This window comes from Cryptomeria japonica, chromosome 10 (genome assembly GCF_030272615.1).
Source record: "Cryptomeria japonica chromosome 10, Sugi_1.0, whole genome shotgun sequence".
In the NCBI taxonomy this organism is placed as follows: Eukaryota; Viridiplantae; Streptophyta; class Pinopsida; order Cupressales; family Cupressaceae; genus Cryptomeria; species Cryptomeria japonica.
Window position 1 is genome coordinate 214,953,676 of NC_081414.1, and position 18,718 is coordinate 214,972,393.

General features: G+C 36.7%; 1 protein-coding gene across 4 annotated transcripts; it reads left to right on the forward strand.

Annotated features, from left to right (window-relative positions):
• Positions 1-12,185: 12,185 nt before the first annotated feature.
• On the forward strand, positions 12,186-15,408 carry LOC131037688 (transcription factor HHO2). 4 transcript variants are annotated; one of them, XM_057969871.2, is made up of 6 exons: positions 12,186-12,335; positions 13,456-13,669; positions 13,795-14,033; positions 14,135-14,522; positions 14,644-14,717; positions 14,815-15,408. In XM_057969871.2, the coding sequence occupies exons 1-6, from the start codon at positions 12,201-12,203 to the stop codon at positions 15,229-15,231; spliced, it is 1,467 nt and encodes a 488-aa protein (XP_057825854.2). In that variant the 5' UTR covers positions 12,186-12,200; the 3' UTR covers positions 15,232-15,408. The 4 variants fall into 4 exon arrangements, with proteins under 4 accessions (XP_057825854.2, XP_057825856.2, XP_057825857.2 ...); XM_057969873.2 differs by lacking the exon at positions 12,186-12,335 and adding an exon at positions 12,418-12,836; XM_057969874.2 differs by lacking the exon at positions 12,186-12,335 and adding an exon at positions 12,881-12,979.
• Positions 15,409-18,718: the final 3,310 nt, after the last annotated feature.

Here is an 18,718-nt window from a genome sequence, read left to right on the forward strand (position 1 = left end):
TGGGTTGTGGCTATCATAAAAAGGAAATGAATATCGTCAATTATGTCCCCAATATCTACAATTTGTGACTCAACAAACAACTCTATAATATCTTGCAAGAAGTAATCCCACAAGGTTAGAAGTAGAAGAAAAATACCATACTACTAAATCAAATTGATATATGAATATGCAGGTGGAAACTCAACACAAGTCTCATGAATCAAGGTGGATGATGGGAGCACACATAGGTTCATGTTACTAAGATTATTCTTAGATATACAATCCATTCTAGATGCATGAAAGTGTAAACTAGTAAATGAAACTCTAGGCTCATTTGAAGAAAAATTTGAGAAGACATAAAATCAAGAGGCATGATCAACTATCCCAACTACAAAAAACTCTCTACTATAAATATCTTTGATAAGTAGTGGATTGGGTGTGAACTGGACTATCTTCCTTGCCCCACTATGTGCAATTTGATATATGTAAATCAAATTGGAGGATAATGAGGGAACAAAGGTACATCATGAAGTGTTCCATCATGAACATATATTGATCCTTTCTCATTAATGCTAATACAAGTGAATTATTACTCATCAATATGTATGGTAATGTGCAAGGTTCATATGAGGAGAATCAAAGATAAAGCTCCATATGATGTGAGGCTCTTGGATTAAGAAGTCATTGGTTGGAGTAAGGATTTGTCGATGCGAAGAGTGCATGATTTTTCATCTTATCCACTACATGTGTCATGATGGATGACCTTGATTGTGTGGATGTTGAAGTGGAAGAAGATGATGTACTAGATGAAGGAAACTAAATATTATTCTTAAGTTAAAGGTATTTTTGTTGGCATTATGTGAACCGGCATGAAGACATAATGATATTGTATGTTGTCATTGATGTCAATATGAGACATGGTGTGAACCGGCACATGTGATAGGTGAAAAGAGAGAGGAACCGGCATATGTATGAACCAGTTTATATGCCAAAGTGAAGCGGTATATTTGTTCAAGGTGAACCGGCATGTAGTTATGGGAACCGGCACATGGAAGCATTGTATGACTACCGGTTGGTAGGTAGCTTCCACTTCAGGATTTCCAGTTGGATTACCTCAAGTCTGTATGACTCAATTGGTGATCTTTGTGTGATGAGTTAATAGTATAATGGAGGATAGATCGTGTTGCCACGTAAGCTCTGTGTGCGTGAAGGATCTTGCATAAAGATGACTATTCCTATCTACCTCGAGAATGAGCAAAGTCTGTCAAACAGTGATAACGGGTGATGGGTTATCAGCCACCATGAAATCGGTGGATAATGGATGATGGAGAATGTCTTGAGATTGATTCAAGATTGTTGCATTTAATGCAGTATGATTCAACGATCAGGATCGAACTTCTTGAATTGCTTAACTTAACAGGTTTAGGGTTTAGGGTTTTTGCTACCGACCTGTATGTTTCCTATAAGGTCAATGTTGTGTTTCTTTCTAAGGTTGTTGGCAAAAGTTGTGTGTGTGTATCCTAAGGAAGTGATACGTGATTCTTGCCAGACCAAAGGAGAGAAGAGATACCTGCAAAGTGAATGTGCAGAAGGTGAAGAGGAGCCGAAATGGATCTGCATTAGCATTGAGTACTGTTAATAGATCATTGTAATTCCTGTTGATCTCTAACCACTTCAATAGTTGTAAAATCCCCTAACAGGGTAGCCTTAACTGGCTTGTTGCAAAATCCCCTAATAGGGTGGTCTTAATAGGCTTGATTCAAATCCCTTAACCGGGTAACTCGAGGTTAATGAGTTCTGAGAAGCTATAGAGCTCTAGAGATCCTTTAGCTATTGAGTTCTTGAAATCCTCTAACAAGGTGACCCTACCGGGTTTAACCCTTAACCGAGTATTATTGCTATCCCTTAATCGGGTGATCCCTAACATGATCGGTTCCTAGCAGAACCTATTGTAATGTCTTTAACCGGACAAGGCTCCTAACAGAGCGGACTTCAAAAGAGTTCAAAAGAAACTTGTGGGTATTCATCCCCACCATGGTTTTTCCCAATTGGGTTTCCACGTGAAAAATATGTGTGTTATGTGTGATGCTTTTATCTTGTGATGCTTTGTTACTACCTGTTGAGCATATGATGGTTCTATGTTTTATGCCTGTCTATAAAGCATACTGAACTAACTATTGTGATGATCAGAGGATAGTTTACCTGTTCATGCATGAGGGTGAAATGGTAGTGTTGTTTTGAGTTAAATGAAAAGCTAAGTGTTCAACCGGTCAATGCATGTTTTAGACACTCTTGGCTTTACCGGTTGCAGTCTGTGTTGAAAAGGTATTCCCGTTTGCAAGTCATTTGGAGTATTTGCTATCAAACTGGTTTTGGACTGCAGATTGTGTTTGTACTGATTCACCCCCCCCTCTCAGTACTGGTTTGGTACCAGTGGTTCATCATTGAGTTATCAATTGGTATCAGAGCACCTCCAGGTCCTCTATGTTGTAAGCTTAACTACTTGAGGAAAAGATCCTAGTTAAATGATGAAGAGGGAAGGTCCAAAGTTTAACAGGGAAAACTTTGGTATATGGAAAGACAAGATGAAGATATTCATCAAAATCATGGGTGTTCAACATTGGAGTTATGTTGAAAATGTATATGTTGTTCCTACCAGTACTCTCATCGATGACCAAAAGAGAGAGATACAAGAAAATGGGCAAGTCATGGAAGCCCTCATCAGTAGTCTATCTGACATTGAATTTATTGATGTTCAAGATAAGGCAAATCCCAAAGAGGTATGGGATGCTCTTGAAAATATCTATGGTGGTGGTGAGCATGTAAAATAGGCTAAGGAAGAAAGCCTGAGAAGGAAGTTTGAAGACATGCGGATGGTTGAAGGAGAGACCATTCAACAGTATGGAATAAGAATCAAAACGGTTGTTGGAGAAATCAAGAGTGCAGGTGGCAAAATAGAAGATTCCACTGTGGTAAGTAAAGTCCTGAGATCCCTGTTGCCGGTCTATGCAATAAGGGTTGCTGCTATTCAGGAGCTGAGATCAATAGACAAGTCTAAGGTGTCCTTGGACTCCATCATAGCCAAGTTGATAGCCTATGAGCTGAATAGTTTTGATGACAGTGTTCAAAAGACAAAATTAGCATTTAGAGCCTCTGCTATACCATCTAAAAAAGGAAAAGAGGCTAGCACTAGTGGGGAACCTAATCAGAACAAAGAAATGAATGATGAAGAGTTTCTGATGGAATTTGAAGCTCTTCTTGCCAGGAAATTTCCAAAAGGAATTGGTAAATACAAAGGTAAGCTCCCTTTGAAATGTTTTTCCTGTAACTGGATATGACATATTGCTATGAACTGTCCTAATAGCAACAACAAGGATAAACCGGAAAGGTTCAAGAAATTCAAAGGAGGAAACCGGAGAAACTGTTTTGTTGCAGTTGATGAAGGTGTCACAAATGAGGAATCAGAAGATGAAGAGAATGAAGACATTGTGTTTGTTGTTGTAAAGGAAGATGTGGTAGACAAGAAGGCTCTTGTCTCCTGGTTTGATAATTCAAATGAGTGGATCATTGACAGTGGTTGTTCTCACCATATGACTGGTGACCGGAGCAAGTTTCTATCCTTAGAAGAGTATGATGGTGGTGTGGTCTTCTTTGGCAATGATGCACCATGCATGGTCAAAGGCAGAGGATCCATCTCTTTGAATGGAAAGATTAGTGTTGACAATGTGTACTGGGTTGATGGTCTCAGACACAACCTTCTAAGTGTTGCCCAGCTAAATGACAGTGGCCTCACTCTGCAATTCAAGAATGGAGTTTGTAGAATCAAAGGAAAAGATGGTAAATTGGTGGCCACCGACATGCAGACCAAAGGTAACTTATTTCAGTTGAATACAAATGTAAGTACCTGTCTTATGGCTAAGCTTGATGATAGTTGGATATGGCATAGGAGACTCTGTCATATAAACTTTGATAATATTGTAAAGGATAGTAAGATCAAGGCAGCTAGAGGGTTGCTGGTGCTAAACAAACCGGATAATACCTTGTGTAGAGAATGTCAATTGGGGAAAATGTCTTCCTCAACTTTTAAAGGTAAATCTTTCACTGCTGACAACTTGCTTGATCTTGTACATACTGATTTGTGTGGTCCTATGAAAACTAGAAGTGTGTAGGGTGATAGGTACTTCATGATCCTCACTGATGACTGCTCAAGAATGATGTGGGTCACATTCTTGAAAGACAAGTCTGAAGCTTTTGGGAAATTCAAAGCTTTCAGAGCATTAGTGGAGAAGGAAAGCGGTAAAAGGATCAAATGTCTCAGAACTGATCAAGGAGGGGAATTCACTTCCAGTGAATTCAACAAGTATTGTGAAGAATTTGGCATCAAGAGACAACTGTCTGCCCCCCAAACTCCATAGCAAAATGGCCTAGCAGAGAGGAATAACTGGACTATGGTTGAAGCAGCTAGAACCATGTTGATTCAAGGAAAGGTAGCTCACACCTTTTGGATAGAAGCGGTGAGCACTGCAATCTACACTATGAACCGGGTACTCATCAAAAAGGGTAAGGACAAAACTCCTTATGAGTATTGGACCGGTAAGACACCTGTGGTTAGCTACTTTAAGGTATTTGGTAGCAAATGTTACATCAAGAGGAGTGAACATCAGGGCAAATTTGAAGCTAAATGTGATGAGGGAATATTTCTAGGATATTCCACCAAGAGTAAAGCTTTCAAGTGCTACAACAACAGGACTAAGAGAATTATGGAAAGTATCAATGTAAGAGTTGATGAATCCCCTGGGAAAACTGAGGAAACCAGTAGTGAGAAAGCTATAAATGAACCGGTTGCAACCTTCTGGGAACTGGTTGTTAGCCAGCCAAGTACCAGTAACAGTGTCCCTAAACCGGTGAATGTTGATACTGATGAAGATGAGGATGAAGAAGAAAAGCAAGAAGAACCAATTAAGACCATTTCTCAGTATGTCAAGTTGAATCATGATCCTAAGTAGATCATAGGTGATAAGGATGCAAGAATCCTTACAAGAAGAAAGATCAGAGAAAACTCATGTATGATCTCTGAATTTGAGCCTAAATCATTCAAAGAGGCTCATAAAGATGAAGACTGGATCAAGGCAATGGAAGAGGAACTTGATCAGATAGAGAAAAATCGTACATGGTCCTTGGTACCTAGACCTAAGCATAAAAATGTCATTGGCACCAAATGGGTGTTCAGAAACAAGTTGAATGAGGATGGCACAGTGATTAGGAATAAAGCTAGATTGGTATGCAAAGGATATGCTCAAGAAGAAGGAGAAGACTATGGAGAAACCTTTGCTCTTGTAGGTAGATTGGAAGGAGTTTGTATGCTTCTTGCATATGCAGCTTTTAAGAGGTTCAAAGTATATCAAATGGATGTAAAATCTGCATTCCTAAATGGTGTACTTGAAGAGGAGGTATATATAGAGCAACCAGATGGGTTTTCCCTATTTGAAGACAGTGATATGGTGTGCAGGCTACATAAAGCATTATATGGTCTAAAACAAGCACCTAGGGCATGGTATGAGCTCCTACATTCCCATCTTATGAAGATTGGATTTGAGAGAACAAGTGAAGATAGCAATATCTACTTGAAGTCTGAAGGAGATCAGATCCTGATCTGTGAGGTTTTTGTTGATGACATTATCTTTGGAGGAGATGACAAGATGAGTCATGAGTTTGTTGATGAGATGAAGAAAGAGTTTGAGATGTCACTCATAGGGGAGATTAAGTTCTTCATTGGACTGCAGATCCAACAGATGGAAGATGGAATCTTTATCACTTAGTCCAAATATGTCAAAGAGGTACTGAAGACCTTTGGCATGGAAGATAGCAAACCGGTTGGTACACCGATGGTGACCGGTTGCAAATTGACAAAAGAAGATGATTCCGCACTAGTTGATGAGAAGGAATACTGATCAATGATTGGTAAGTTGCATTATGTAGTACATAGTAGACCAGATATTGCACATGCAGTTGGCATTACTGCAAGGTTCCAAAAGAGTCCAAGAGAATCCCACTTGATTGCAGTCAAGCGGATTCTTAGGTATCTGAAGGGAACAGTTGACTATGGATTGTGGTACCCATACAACAATGATTTCAATCTGAAAGTGTTCACTGATGCTGATTGGGCAGGTAATGTGGATGACTGGAAAAGCACAACCAGTGGTGCATTCTTTTTCGGTGGAAGACTGGTCTCATGGATGAGTAAAAAGCAGAGTTGTATCTCTTAGTCTATAGCGGAAGCAGAGTATGTTGCAGCTTTCATGAACTGCACTCAGACAATCTGGATGAAGCATGTACTGGAAGGCTTCAAGATCCCTGTATTTGAACCGGTAAGTATATTCTGTGATAACACAAGTGCTATCAATATATCAAAGAATCTGGTTTTACATTCTAGAACCAAACATTTTGTGCTTAAGTATCATTTCTTGAGGGAAAAGGTTCAGAATAAAGAGATTGCACTAGAGCATGTGTCTAGTAAGGAGCAGTTAGCAGACATATTCACCAAGCCTCTCCCAAAGACAACATTTGTGCATTTGAGAGGTGAATTAGGGATATTGCCCCTTCAGGAGGTGAACTAAAAGTAATTGTTCCACATTAGTCAGGTACTGGAAAGACAAATTTTTGGTTGATTGATGTGTTGAAGGATGCTACTCCTCAGGGGGAGCAACATGATGAAACAGAGATGCTTGTACCTCCACTTTGGCATTGTTGTCAAAGGGGGAGAAGGAGTGAAGCGAAAAGATATCTACAACAAATGGGAGAAGATGTGAAGCAAAGAAGATATCTTTGTATATTGCCATCAATGCCAAAGGGGGAGATTGTTGGCATTATGTGAACCGGCATGAAGACATAATGATATTGTATGTTGTCATTGATGTCAATATGAGACATGGTGTGAACCGGCACATATGATAGGTGAAAAGAGAGAGGAACCGACATATGTATGAACCGGTTTATATGCCAAAGTGAAGCAGTATATTTGTTCAAGGTGAACCGACATGTAGTTATAGGAACCGGCACATGGAAGCATTGTATGACTACTGGTTGGTAGGTAGCTTCCACTTCAGGATTTCCAGTTGGATTACCTCAAGTCTGTGTGACTCAATCGGTGATATTCGTGTGATGAGTTAACAATATAATGGAGGATAGATCGTGTTGCCACGTAAGCTCTGTGCACGTGAAGGATCTTGCATAAAGATGACTATTCCTATCTACCTCGGGAATGAGCGAAGTCTGTCAAACGGTGATAATGTGTGATGGGTTATCAACCGCCATGAAATCGGTGGATAATGGACGATGGAGAATTTCTTGAGATTGATTCAAGATTGTTGCATTTAATGCAGTATGATTCAACAGTCAGGATCAAACTGCTTGAATTGCTTAACCTAACAGGTTTAGGGTTTAGGGTTTTTGCTACTGACCTGTATGTTTCCTATAAGGTCGATGTTGTGTTTCCTTCTAAGCTTGTTGGAAAAAGTTGTGTGTGTGTATCCTAAGGAAGTGATACGTGATTCTTGCCAAACCAAAGGAGAAAAGAGATACCTGCAAAGTGAATGTGTAGAAGGTGAAGAGGAGCCAAAATGGATCTGCATTAAGATTGAGTGTTGTTAACAGATCATTGTAATTCCTGTTGATCTCTAACCAATTCAACAGTTGTAAAATCCCCTAACAGGGTAGCCTTAACTAGCCTGTTGCAAAATCCCCTAATAGGGTGGTCTTAACAGGCTTGATTCAAATCCCTTAACCGGGTAACTCGAGGTTAATGAGTTCTGAGAAGCTATAGAGCTCTGGAGATCCTTTAGCTATCAAGTTCTTGAAATCCTCTAACAAGGTGACCCTACCGGGTTTAACCCTTAACCAGGTATTATTGCTATCCCTTAACCGGGTGATCCCTAACAGGATCGGTTCCTAGCAGAACCTATTGTAATGTCTTTAACCGGACAAGGCTCCTACTAGAGCAGACTTCAGAAGAGTTCAAAAGCAACTTGTGGGTATTCATCCCCACTGTGGTTTTTCCTAGTTGGGTTTCCACGTGAAAAATATGTGTGTTATGTGTGATGCTTTTATCTTGTGATGCTTTGTTACTACCTATTGAGCATATGATGGTTTTGTGTTTTATGCCTCTCTATAAAGCATACTGAACTAACTGTTGTGACGATCAGAGGATAGTTTACTTGTTCATGCATGAGGGTGAAATGGTAGTGTTGTTTTGAGTTAAATGAAAAGTTAAGTGTTCAACTGGTCAATGCGTGTTTTAGACACTCTTGGCTTTACCGGTTGCAGTCTGTGTTGAAAAGGTATTCCTGTTTGCCAGTCATTTGGAGTATTTGCTATCAAACCGGTTTTGGACTGCAGATTGTGTTTGTATTAATTCACCCCCCCCCTCTCAGTACCGGTTTGGTACTAGTGGTTCATCATTGATTTATCAATTTTATCTTATTAATATGCTTTGTATAACACTGATGATCATCATGTCCTAAATTTTTGCAAAATACATATTTTTGTCGATCAAAGTCTTAGATGAGTCCCCCTTAGAAGAAGAAGAATCAAAGGTATCTTATGAACGTGATTCCTTTTCTTGCTCATTGTTCTTGTAATCCTTGTGTTTATGTTTCTCGTCTTTTCCATTTAAAAATCTTCTGGTCTTTGATACTTGGTGTTGAAATAAGAACGTGATTTGGAAGACTTGAAAGAGACCATTTTTACCAACTTTTTTTGCTCCTTGATGAGTCATTTAGAAAAATCATCAAGTGAATGCATAGTGAATCTAGTACCAAGTGCATCTCTATTGGCATAATAGAAATAAATACTTAATAGTCATACCAAGCTTGGAAAGGATGGAAAGAATCAACTAGGAGTTATGTTTCTCAGTACCACATTATGATAGCTATAATCTAAGATACGTGATTTTGGTGAAGAAGTATTGGATTCTATCCAAATTTGTAGGATTCAAACCCATGATCTCATTCTCCAACTAAAATCCCTTCAAGATATCTTTCTTAAAAATAATAATAATTGTTCATCAAAATCTGATTAGATGTAGTGCAAGATTCAACATGAAATAGGAGACACGAACATGCATAATGTATCAAAATCCTCATCACACCTATTGAACTATTTTTCTCTTCTATACATGAAGCAGTCACCAGTGAGGAGGGACCTCAAGGAGATCAATCCAAACCGGCCAACAAGAGTAAACACAACGAAAACAAACAGATATGATGGAAGCAATGTAGAACATATAGTTTTATTGCATGAAATTTGATTACATCCAACCGGTAACAACCGGATTACAACATACCGACACACAGGCCTGGTAGAATAGGTCACACCGGGACCTTGAAACGAAAGATCTATCTTCTAGGCATAGTCTAGCTATCTGATACTTCTTAATTCTCTGATTGATTACATTCTAAAGAATGATTACAAATATATATATCAATCCAAAGGATCCAGTCGGCCCAAAAGGGATCAAAACGCAAAGAACAAGACCTAACTTGCAAAATGAACAAGGTTGGCCTCCGCCAAGAGATTCCTTCGAAAAAATCCAAAGGGTGAAACGTAGAAGGTCGGCCACATGCCAAGAAACATCACAATCAACATCCAAGGCTCCACAAGCTTCGGAATGGGTTTCGGTAGATCACTAGAATAGGTCTCAGGCAATCGGTAACAAAGGAATCTGTGACAAGAAACTGTCATGAAAACCAGTAGCGATATCTTGTCGGAAAGTGATCCAAAAGAGATGCGGTTTGAAAGAAAGAAATATGATCAAGTCTTCAAGTAGAATCCAACTCCACAGGATCCGGTGAGCCAAAACCGGGACACACAGAAAGGAAAACTGAAACTGCAAACATAAAACAAAACAAAAAGAAAATGTTTTTGGTTTATGCAAGATTGTTGTGAACCGAGGATGCTCCTGCATCAATACAACTCATGTAGGCACAAGTTTTGTACGCATGGTCACTTTGCACAACCCTTATTTTTTATATGTATCTCCATTTTCTTCTACCTATTGGAGAGATATGGGTTGAATCGATGATGATTTGATTGCAAAAGTACATAATTTTTTTTAATTATAAAGACCCTCAAAATGCAAGAAAACCCTATTGTTCCCCCAAAATTGACCTAATTTACATGTTTTCCAAGAAAATAACTAAAATAGAAAAAAATGAGTTTTGATGAAGCTAATAGGTACCTGGTAAATATTCTAGAACAATAGGTTTTCTATCTATGAAGAGGGTTGCACTAAATTTTTGATGTCACGAGAATCATGACATACAGATTGTAGTGAAAGTTATGAGCCTTTGGGTGATCTAATTTTATAGGCCTATAAAAGACACCAATAGATAAATATAGAAACATCAATTAAGTTACACTGAATCAAAATTAAAACCAACTTTCCAATAATATATGATTTACAAGAGATGGAGATTAGACACTTAAGTTATACCTAATTTACCAAAAAAATTCCAATTTTCCCTTATGGTCCAATCATAGACGAAGGGGCTTAGAATTGGGTGTTGGGTGGCTAGGGCCTAGCCCCTATATACACACATGATTGTGGTCGAGGTTGGTATGGGCAAAGCAACTGGGCAGTGTTGCATTGGTAGAGGGGCAATGTGTGAGTGGCAGATGAGTTATGGATGGTGGGAGCTCCAAGGAATAATTTGTGAAATATTTTGCATGAATAAAATAAATGATGTCAACACTTGCATAGGAATCAACCAATGTACAAGAATTGACAAATTACGTTAGCGACCAATTTAAATTACATTGATAGTTAAAAAATTAAACAATTACATTGGCAAAATTCATAGAGTTGCAATAGAAATGGAAACCATGGCTGCATGATATATAGTTTCATAAGATGAACATATGGATTCCATACAACAATATGAGACTTTTCCTTGAAAAATGTGCCTAAAAAATCTTGCCCAAAAATCAACTACTTAAATTTTTACTTAGAAACGACAATCGATCTTTATATTTTTGGCTATTCAGGATGTAATGGTGAAGTTTGTTTTTCTCCAAGATGCACTAAATTGTTTTCAAATCTATATCCCTCAAAATTTGAATCGAAGCTCAAAGATTTGGTGTTTGGATACTATGTTGGAATTGATGATTGAACCTTACAACTCCTAGAAATCACTTGTAAAAAAATACGTATCAAAAAGAGAGATCAATCAAGATAGATTTTGTCAACAACCTGAGAATTGTATTGATTCAATAGATTGTATGAATGATTTCAACAAATGACCAATTCATATGAAAAGAAGAAAGAAGCCCTAAGTCAAACCCTGGGTTTACATTAGATTATATTGTGACAAGTATCCTCATCTTATATAATGAAACAACATGACCCATAATAAACTCAATCTAATATTATAAAATTCTAATTTACTATATAACAAAAACACTGGATAAAAAATTATAACTTAATCAAATTTAATATTCTCAATTATAATATTGAGACTCAAATTTTATTCATTTTCCACATTTAGGACTGAATCAAAATTTAACCATATGGGCACTAGTCAAATGTCAACACTGAAGTAGGACAAAACATCAATATATAAAAGTTGAAAAATCAATTGAAGCCAAGTAAAAGCCCATTAAGGATTTAAGAAAAAAAGCCTTAAATAAGTAAAAAAATGTAAATCCTATGACACCTCATGGCTCCATTACGTAGAAGAGGAAAAAGACGCTGCGGGCATCTGACGTCCCAAAAGCCGTCTCGATTACTCCAAAGCTGCTAACCCTAAGAATGTTAGGGACGCAACCTCCTGTATATTCGACCTTTATATTGAAAAGGATAACCTATTAAATAAGAATTTGGAAAGAGTGGAATACATCCCAAATGGAAGAAGTCCAATTCTTTTTGCGGCGAATCGGTGAAGGACGATCAGGATGCCATCGTCCTTTGCAATTCTTGCTACCCGTAGACGTTGCTTTCATCAACTCACAACTTTTTCGGTGCAGGAATCAGCATCCACATCCACCCACAACATATGACGTGCAAGTGCACCCCCAAATGCTAGACCATGATAATTACAGCTGATAAACTTCAAATTTGGGTTTGAATGATAGTTTGCACCATAGGAATCAGATTATGATAAGTACTCGTGTTGGATTCCAAAACAATTGAAACTTAGGACCATGATGATATGGTTTAAAGGTTTGAAATGAAGAATTTGTTGGGTAGTGGAGGAAAATATGTTTTTAAGTGGAGTGGTGATTGGTTTAATGGTGGAAATGCTTGGTTCAAAAAGAGTTTGATTCTTCCAATGTGCATAAGCCCCCACACCATAGAAGATGAGGTCAGATTCTAATCCCAAACAAATTTAATAGAATGTTTATCCGACCAAAAAATAAAAATGGTTTTTAATGTGTGGTTTGAGTCAGTTTTTGGGTTTGTGGTTACCAAAGAAATCTCAGTTGGAAAAGTTTCACGAGATTAATGTGTAGAGAGTGAATTTCTAATATGTGGTACTTTGGGTGGGTTATTACAGAGGCCGTACTAAGGGAGAATAAGAATTATTAGACTAGGGAACTTTTGAAGGAATTGGAATCGGTGGCCCTTGTTGAATATGGTCTTTTTTTAGTTGGTCAGAATGTTCTTGCCTTGCTCATTAGTGAAGGTGCAGAGTACGATTCTACCAAGATGAATCAACTTGTCATCATTTTCTCTAATTTTGGGAAAGTAAAGAATAATTGATGAAGATCTTTCTCATGTGAAAGCTTTGGAGTTCGGAAGAAAGATGATAAAGTAATGAGAGTCTGAGCTGGGTCTGATTCTCCTCTGATAAAAACAAGACATGGTTAGATGATTGTATTTACAAACCCACCACTTTTTACTTTGTAATCTTCTCTTGAATGAAGTGTTAATTGGGTTTCTCTATGTTTGCTTTAATTGGCCTTCTACTGTTGTGTGACAAGTTGCACCATTATCTTTTCCTTTGAAGTAATTGCGTTCTTACCTTTTTCTTTCAATTAATTAAGCTTTAGAATAGCTGTCAATATTGGATAGCTCAGAAACAATGGATTCTTTTGTGTGATATATTCCTGGGGTAGATTTGAAACTGAAAAGCACAATTGAAAGTTGAAGTTTGTTTGATATGGTAAAATAATGTTGAAGTGGTGTGATATTCTAAGCACTTCAAAGGTAGATCCCTTACAGTCCAGGAGGAAAAAGATAAAATAAAGCTTTATTCAAGAAGAAGTAATCCGCTTTTTTCTTGTGGGGTTCATAGAGAGTCCCAAAGACAATAATCTAAGCACACCTTATACATTCCCATAGGAACAAATATTGGATTGCCATAACCATTAATGATTACCTCTGAGAGGATGTGCTTTTGAAGATTTGGGGTTTTTGTCCTTGGGTTTGATTTTGATTCTGCTGTAGGAGCCCAGTGATTTCTGATATTTATTTTCTTGTAGGGTTTGCTTTGGGATGAGATGGAGATAACCCAACAAGAGATCTCTCCCTGTGAATTAACATTGGAATGCAGGCCATCTGCAAAAAGATCACACACTGTCTTTGGAGATGAGACCCAGCAACTTCAAAAGTATCTGCGAGGACTGCAAATGGAGCGTCATAAAATTGAAGCTTTTAAACGAGAACTTCCTCATTCTATGCAACTGCTTGATGATGGTAAGTGATTGATTGATTCCTTCTTAATTACCAGTTTATTTGATCTCCTGATGAGGAATTTGCACATCAGAACTCTTTCCCACAAAAAATTAAGCATTCTTGTTTCTGGTGGTGAAAATCCTCAGCTATTGAGGCTTCAGAACAGCAGCTGGGAAACTGTGAGAAGTTTAAGCACCCCATAGATGAGGAACAAAAATCTGTACTCCAAGAATTCATTCCTGTAAAAAAACCTAGCTGTGAAGAATCTGTAGGGAATAAATATGAGGGAATTGAGGTGAAGGGAGAAACTGCATATACATCAAATGATATGCCCAAGTGGATGATCTCAACTCCATTATGGAGCCACAACTATGAAGCTAAGCAGGTCAGCAATCACTATCATTTCATAAGGATGGGTTTTATGATTTTCAGTTTCCAACTTTCCCAAATGACATTGTGATATTAGTCTTTTTGGTTGCTCTACAGAATAGTTTGAAGCAGCAGGATTCACATCCACAACAAAGCTTTGCTTTACATAGAGCCGGTGGAGCATTTTCGCCATTCTCAAGAGAACAGAATGAAAACCCTAGATATCCACACCCTGATCAATCATGTGGTGCAGATGAGGTTGACAGCCATGCAATACCCAGCTGTAAAATGGTAGTTAGCTTGAAGAATAGAAATGGTGAAGATGATAATGGATTCAAGAAAACTTTTGAAGCCCAAGATGGTAGTGTTTCAAAGACATCTGATGGGGCCAACACCAACTCCAACACAACAGCCACTGAATGTCAGAGAAAGCCCAGAAGATGTTGGTCTCAAGAGCTCCATCGAAAATTTGTTGATGCTCTTCAACACTTGGGTGGCTCACAGGGTCAGCTTAACTTTTTCTTTTCATTCTTTCATGACTTCTTTTGAGTAGATTCATAGATTATCTTAGTAATACTCATATCAAATTCTTGGTTGTCATGATTGAAACTTGTTGGAATGCACAGCCACTCCAAAGCAAATCAGAGAATTAATGAAAGTAGATGGGCTTACCAATGACGAAGTCAAAAGTCATTTGCAGGTCTAATCTAATCCCTTTAAGGCATCTTTCACTACTTTTTCTTTTGAGATGCAAAGTGTGAGTTCTATGATTCATGTGTTCATTATTTAATATACAGAAATATAGGCTGCATACCAGAAGGCTGAGTCCTCCTTCTGTATCCACCTTAGCTCAACCTCAAGTTCCTCCTCACTTAGTAGTGGTGGGAGGCATTTGGGTTCATCCAGAACATGCATCTACAAGGGGCCAAGGTCTCTACGCTGCATTACCTGCTATACAACATGGGCATTTCTATTGCCAACCTTCTAATCCTGCCATTAATGGAGCAGAAGACTTTTGTCCTCAGAGGATTAATACACCACTTTATGAAATCCAAGAAGAGCCTCGAGGATCACCTCAATCATGGGGTATGGGAGTCTACACAAAATCTAAAAGTTTTGACATGAAAGAAGAAGATGAAGACAGTGAGAGAGGTAATGAGGAAATAACAAGAAATATTGGAAGGGGACTCTCTCTTCGCCGCTGTTCACAGTAAGAAAATGATCATGAGAAGGATAGGAAACTCACTGAAATTACACCAGATTATTGAGTAACATACTGTCTCGTCAGATGTGACTGATAAAATCGGCTTCGGGAATGTGTATAATTTTTCAAAAATATGAAAAGGAATAACGTTGGTAGATGTTGAACCTACTTACGGTACTTGTTTTAAGTTACGAGCGTATATATACATATGTAATACTGAAATTTGCATTCCCTCTTATTTTTAATGTAGTTTTGTGTTTTTTTATAATGTTTTAATATATTCTTGTGTGAGATGGAATTCATTTCCTTAATCTTTATTTATTTAATTTTTTTTCTATATTTTATTCGACTGCTCTAATACATTTGTCTATGATACATGTATTCAAAACACATTAATTAGGTTCATGTGTTGATCTATTTTAACATATTGACTTATCATGATACATCCATTTCAATAACTTTGGTCATTTCTTTAAGTGTAGGGTTGATCTCTTAGTTGCAAACCTAACTCTCAAAATTTTAAAATTCAAATTCATAATTTGATTAACTTAGGTCTATTCTACTGGCAATTGTGAGCTTGACAAAACACACGTTTATATGATTTCATGCTACGTGCTTGTATTTAAAAAACACTTATTTGCATCTATTTTAGGATTATTTGATTCTCTCACATTTTTTCATCCTCTTTGATCCTAATAAACATAATGCTTAGACTTAATACATTAAAAATGAATCTAGCTTTGCATATTTATTTGTATGAGCATTTGTACAACTATGACTAGCTATCTTTAATATCTTGTCTAAATTCTTTGGGGGTTTACCTAATACTAATACTTGTTCCCTAGCAACATTATGTCAATCCCCAAGATATTTCTTAATAATTCTAGATATTAGAAGAAGTAAATTAGACCAAACTAAGGCAAATCATAAAGCAGAGGTAGACATTACACATGATCAAATGTATGTATAAAACAAATTTAGATTCAATTTCTAAAGCACTACTTTGAGAGAGGGGAATAATTTCTGAAACATTGTCATTAAAAAAATTCATTATTTAGTCGTTAAACCAACATTTCTTCTTTGCATTTACTTTCAATCCTATAACATTAGTTCATAACTGCACTAGCCCATATAAGTATAAGTAATTAATCTAGGTTAATTTAATGCTTATTTGTTTTCATTCAATTAGATTAAAACCTAGATTAAGTTTAGGGGATGTTTATTTCTTTTAAATTTTTGGTGAACTTCATTACTTTTATATGACATAGTTTTTTCATAAAGTTTTTTAAATTTTTGGTGAACTTCATCACTTTTATATGACATAGTTTTTTCATAAAGTTATTTTTCATAATCATTAGGGTTTTTAGATTTAGTATTTTTTATTTTAAATCTTATTTTCAAATTGAATCTTTTTTTTCACCCTTGTGCTTCATTTATGTGTTGGTGTTTTAGGATTTTGTGTGTATTTGTATCCTTACACCTTGACTCTACCCACCCTTACATTACGTTTATGGTTCATGTTTCTCACTTACTTTTAAATTTGATATACCATTAATTTTCTCCTCTTTTTTAATCTTAGATTGATTTCCCTTTTTCATATTATTGTTTATAACGTGAGATACTTGAGATTTTAATCTTTCATTATGTATTCACTTAAAAACTAATATAACTACCTCTTCTAATAACAACAATATCTTTAATGATCAATGTGTTGAGACTATCTTGGCTGACCAAAAATATTATGAGATCATGGTTGAAATGTAGCTCAATAAGATATGGAACAAGATTTGATAAATATATTAGTTTAGGATGTCATTGTCACACTAAGATTTTACATGACCATGGATCCTTAATGAATCTTGCTAATGGTGTCACTATTACTATCTCTAGAGTGCTACTATTACTATCTCTAGAGTGCTTACAACATGGCTACACTCCTCCCCTCATTACTTCTAGTTTTCCTCCCATAGTTTTTAGAATACAACCCATCTCTAGCACTATTACTTCCATAATCACCACTATTATATCCTCCACTCAAATCTACCATACCATTTCCCTATATTAACACATGAATAACACTTCCAAAAATATGAGGTCAATCCATTCACAACTATGTCCATCTTATAATAATATGATATTTAATTACAATTTGGATGTACTAATGTCAAATATCAAAGCAACTTAGAATATAGTAATTGAACATCCATTAAGGTGGTTGAGAGAAATTAATATTCTATTATTTTTCTTATAACTTAAAATATTAGTTGTAATGGCATTAAGAAAGGCAATAGATTATGATGGTGGCGATTACATGTTGACCTAAATTCATTTAAAACAGCTTGTTTATTCATAGTGCAAGGAAGTTATGTAACAAAACAACTTCCTACACTAACCTTGAGAGGAGGGTAATGCAAAAACTTTTATAGATCATTACAACAGTTACAGAAACTTAACAAAAATAGACAAAATAACATGAATACCATAACATAGTGATTTACGTGGAGAAAACCCTTTCGGGATTTAAAAAACCCACACTTCAAAAGCCGTCTAATATATTATTCAGCAATCAATAACAAGTTACAATATATTTGCAGAGAAAATTTTTCACAAGAGTACAACTAATCAGAGATTTAGAGGTAACTCAATAGCCATAACCCTCTTACACACAACCTCTATCTCATGCACCCCATATATAGGAGATATAATACAAGAAACCCTCAAAAGGTATTACAAAACCATGGGCTAAAACCACCCAATAAAGTAGAGCCAACCTTATCTCCCTTCTAGATACCTTATGACGTATCAAAACACACATCAACATATGTCCATCCCTTTTACAGCTCATTTATGTCTCTGATGCAATTTATATTTCCTATTTTAGGAGTACAAACTTCTGAAGGCCATAACTTGTGAACCGTGTGTCCTATTGACGAATCGTTTAAAGCATCGGAAAGCCTGCGAAGTGCTCTATTGCCTCATAAATAGATATGTCATTTACACCCACTTTTTTAGGGAATTTCAGGGCCTCTAAATTTCTCAAAATTAAATTTAAACCTTTCATTAGACTCCTCCAAAACAGAAACTTTAATATCTTTAAAACTAGCTATGATCTTGTGATGAAACTTTACCGGAGTTCTTATCTAGCCAACCAAAAGCTTTGGGGATAATTTCGCACCATTTCGTGCTGAAATGAAAAATTACTATAAATAGTAACCTCATGTAGATGCAAGGTTGAGACACCATTTTCCCAACAAAACTCCCACTTTTCTAAAACCTTTTAAGAGCAAAGGGAGTACATCAACACAATAAATTAATTGCTAGGGGCCATGAGGCCCATAGACTTCGAACACCATCTAAACTTCTCTGTGCTCACAACCTTGGTTAAAGAATCTACAACATTCATCAATGTTTCTACCTTAACCAACTTCTCTCTACCATCCTTGACCATATCTCTGACAATATGATACTAAACATCATGCTTGGTCCAAGCATGAAAT

Bases quoted from the DNA above. Each gene is read 5' to 3' on its own strand.
- LOC131037688 (XM_057969871.2), top strand. From the start codon at position 12,201: ATGAAGAATTTGTTGGGTAGTGGAGGAAAATATGTTTTTAAGTGGAGT. The intron at 14,523-14,643 runs GTCAGCTTAACT...TGGAATGCACAG, and splicing joins ACACTTGGGTGGCTCACAGG to CCACTCCAAAGCAAATCAGA. The intron at 14,718-14,814 runs GTCTAATCTAAT...TTTAATATACAG, and splicing joins AAGTCAAAAGTCATTTGCAG to AAATATAGGCTGCATACCAG.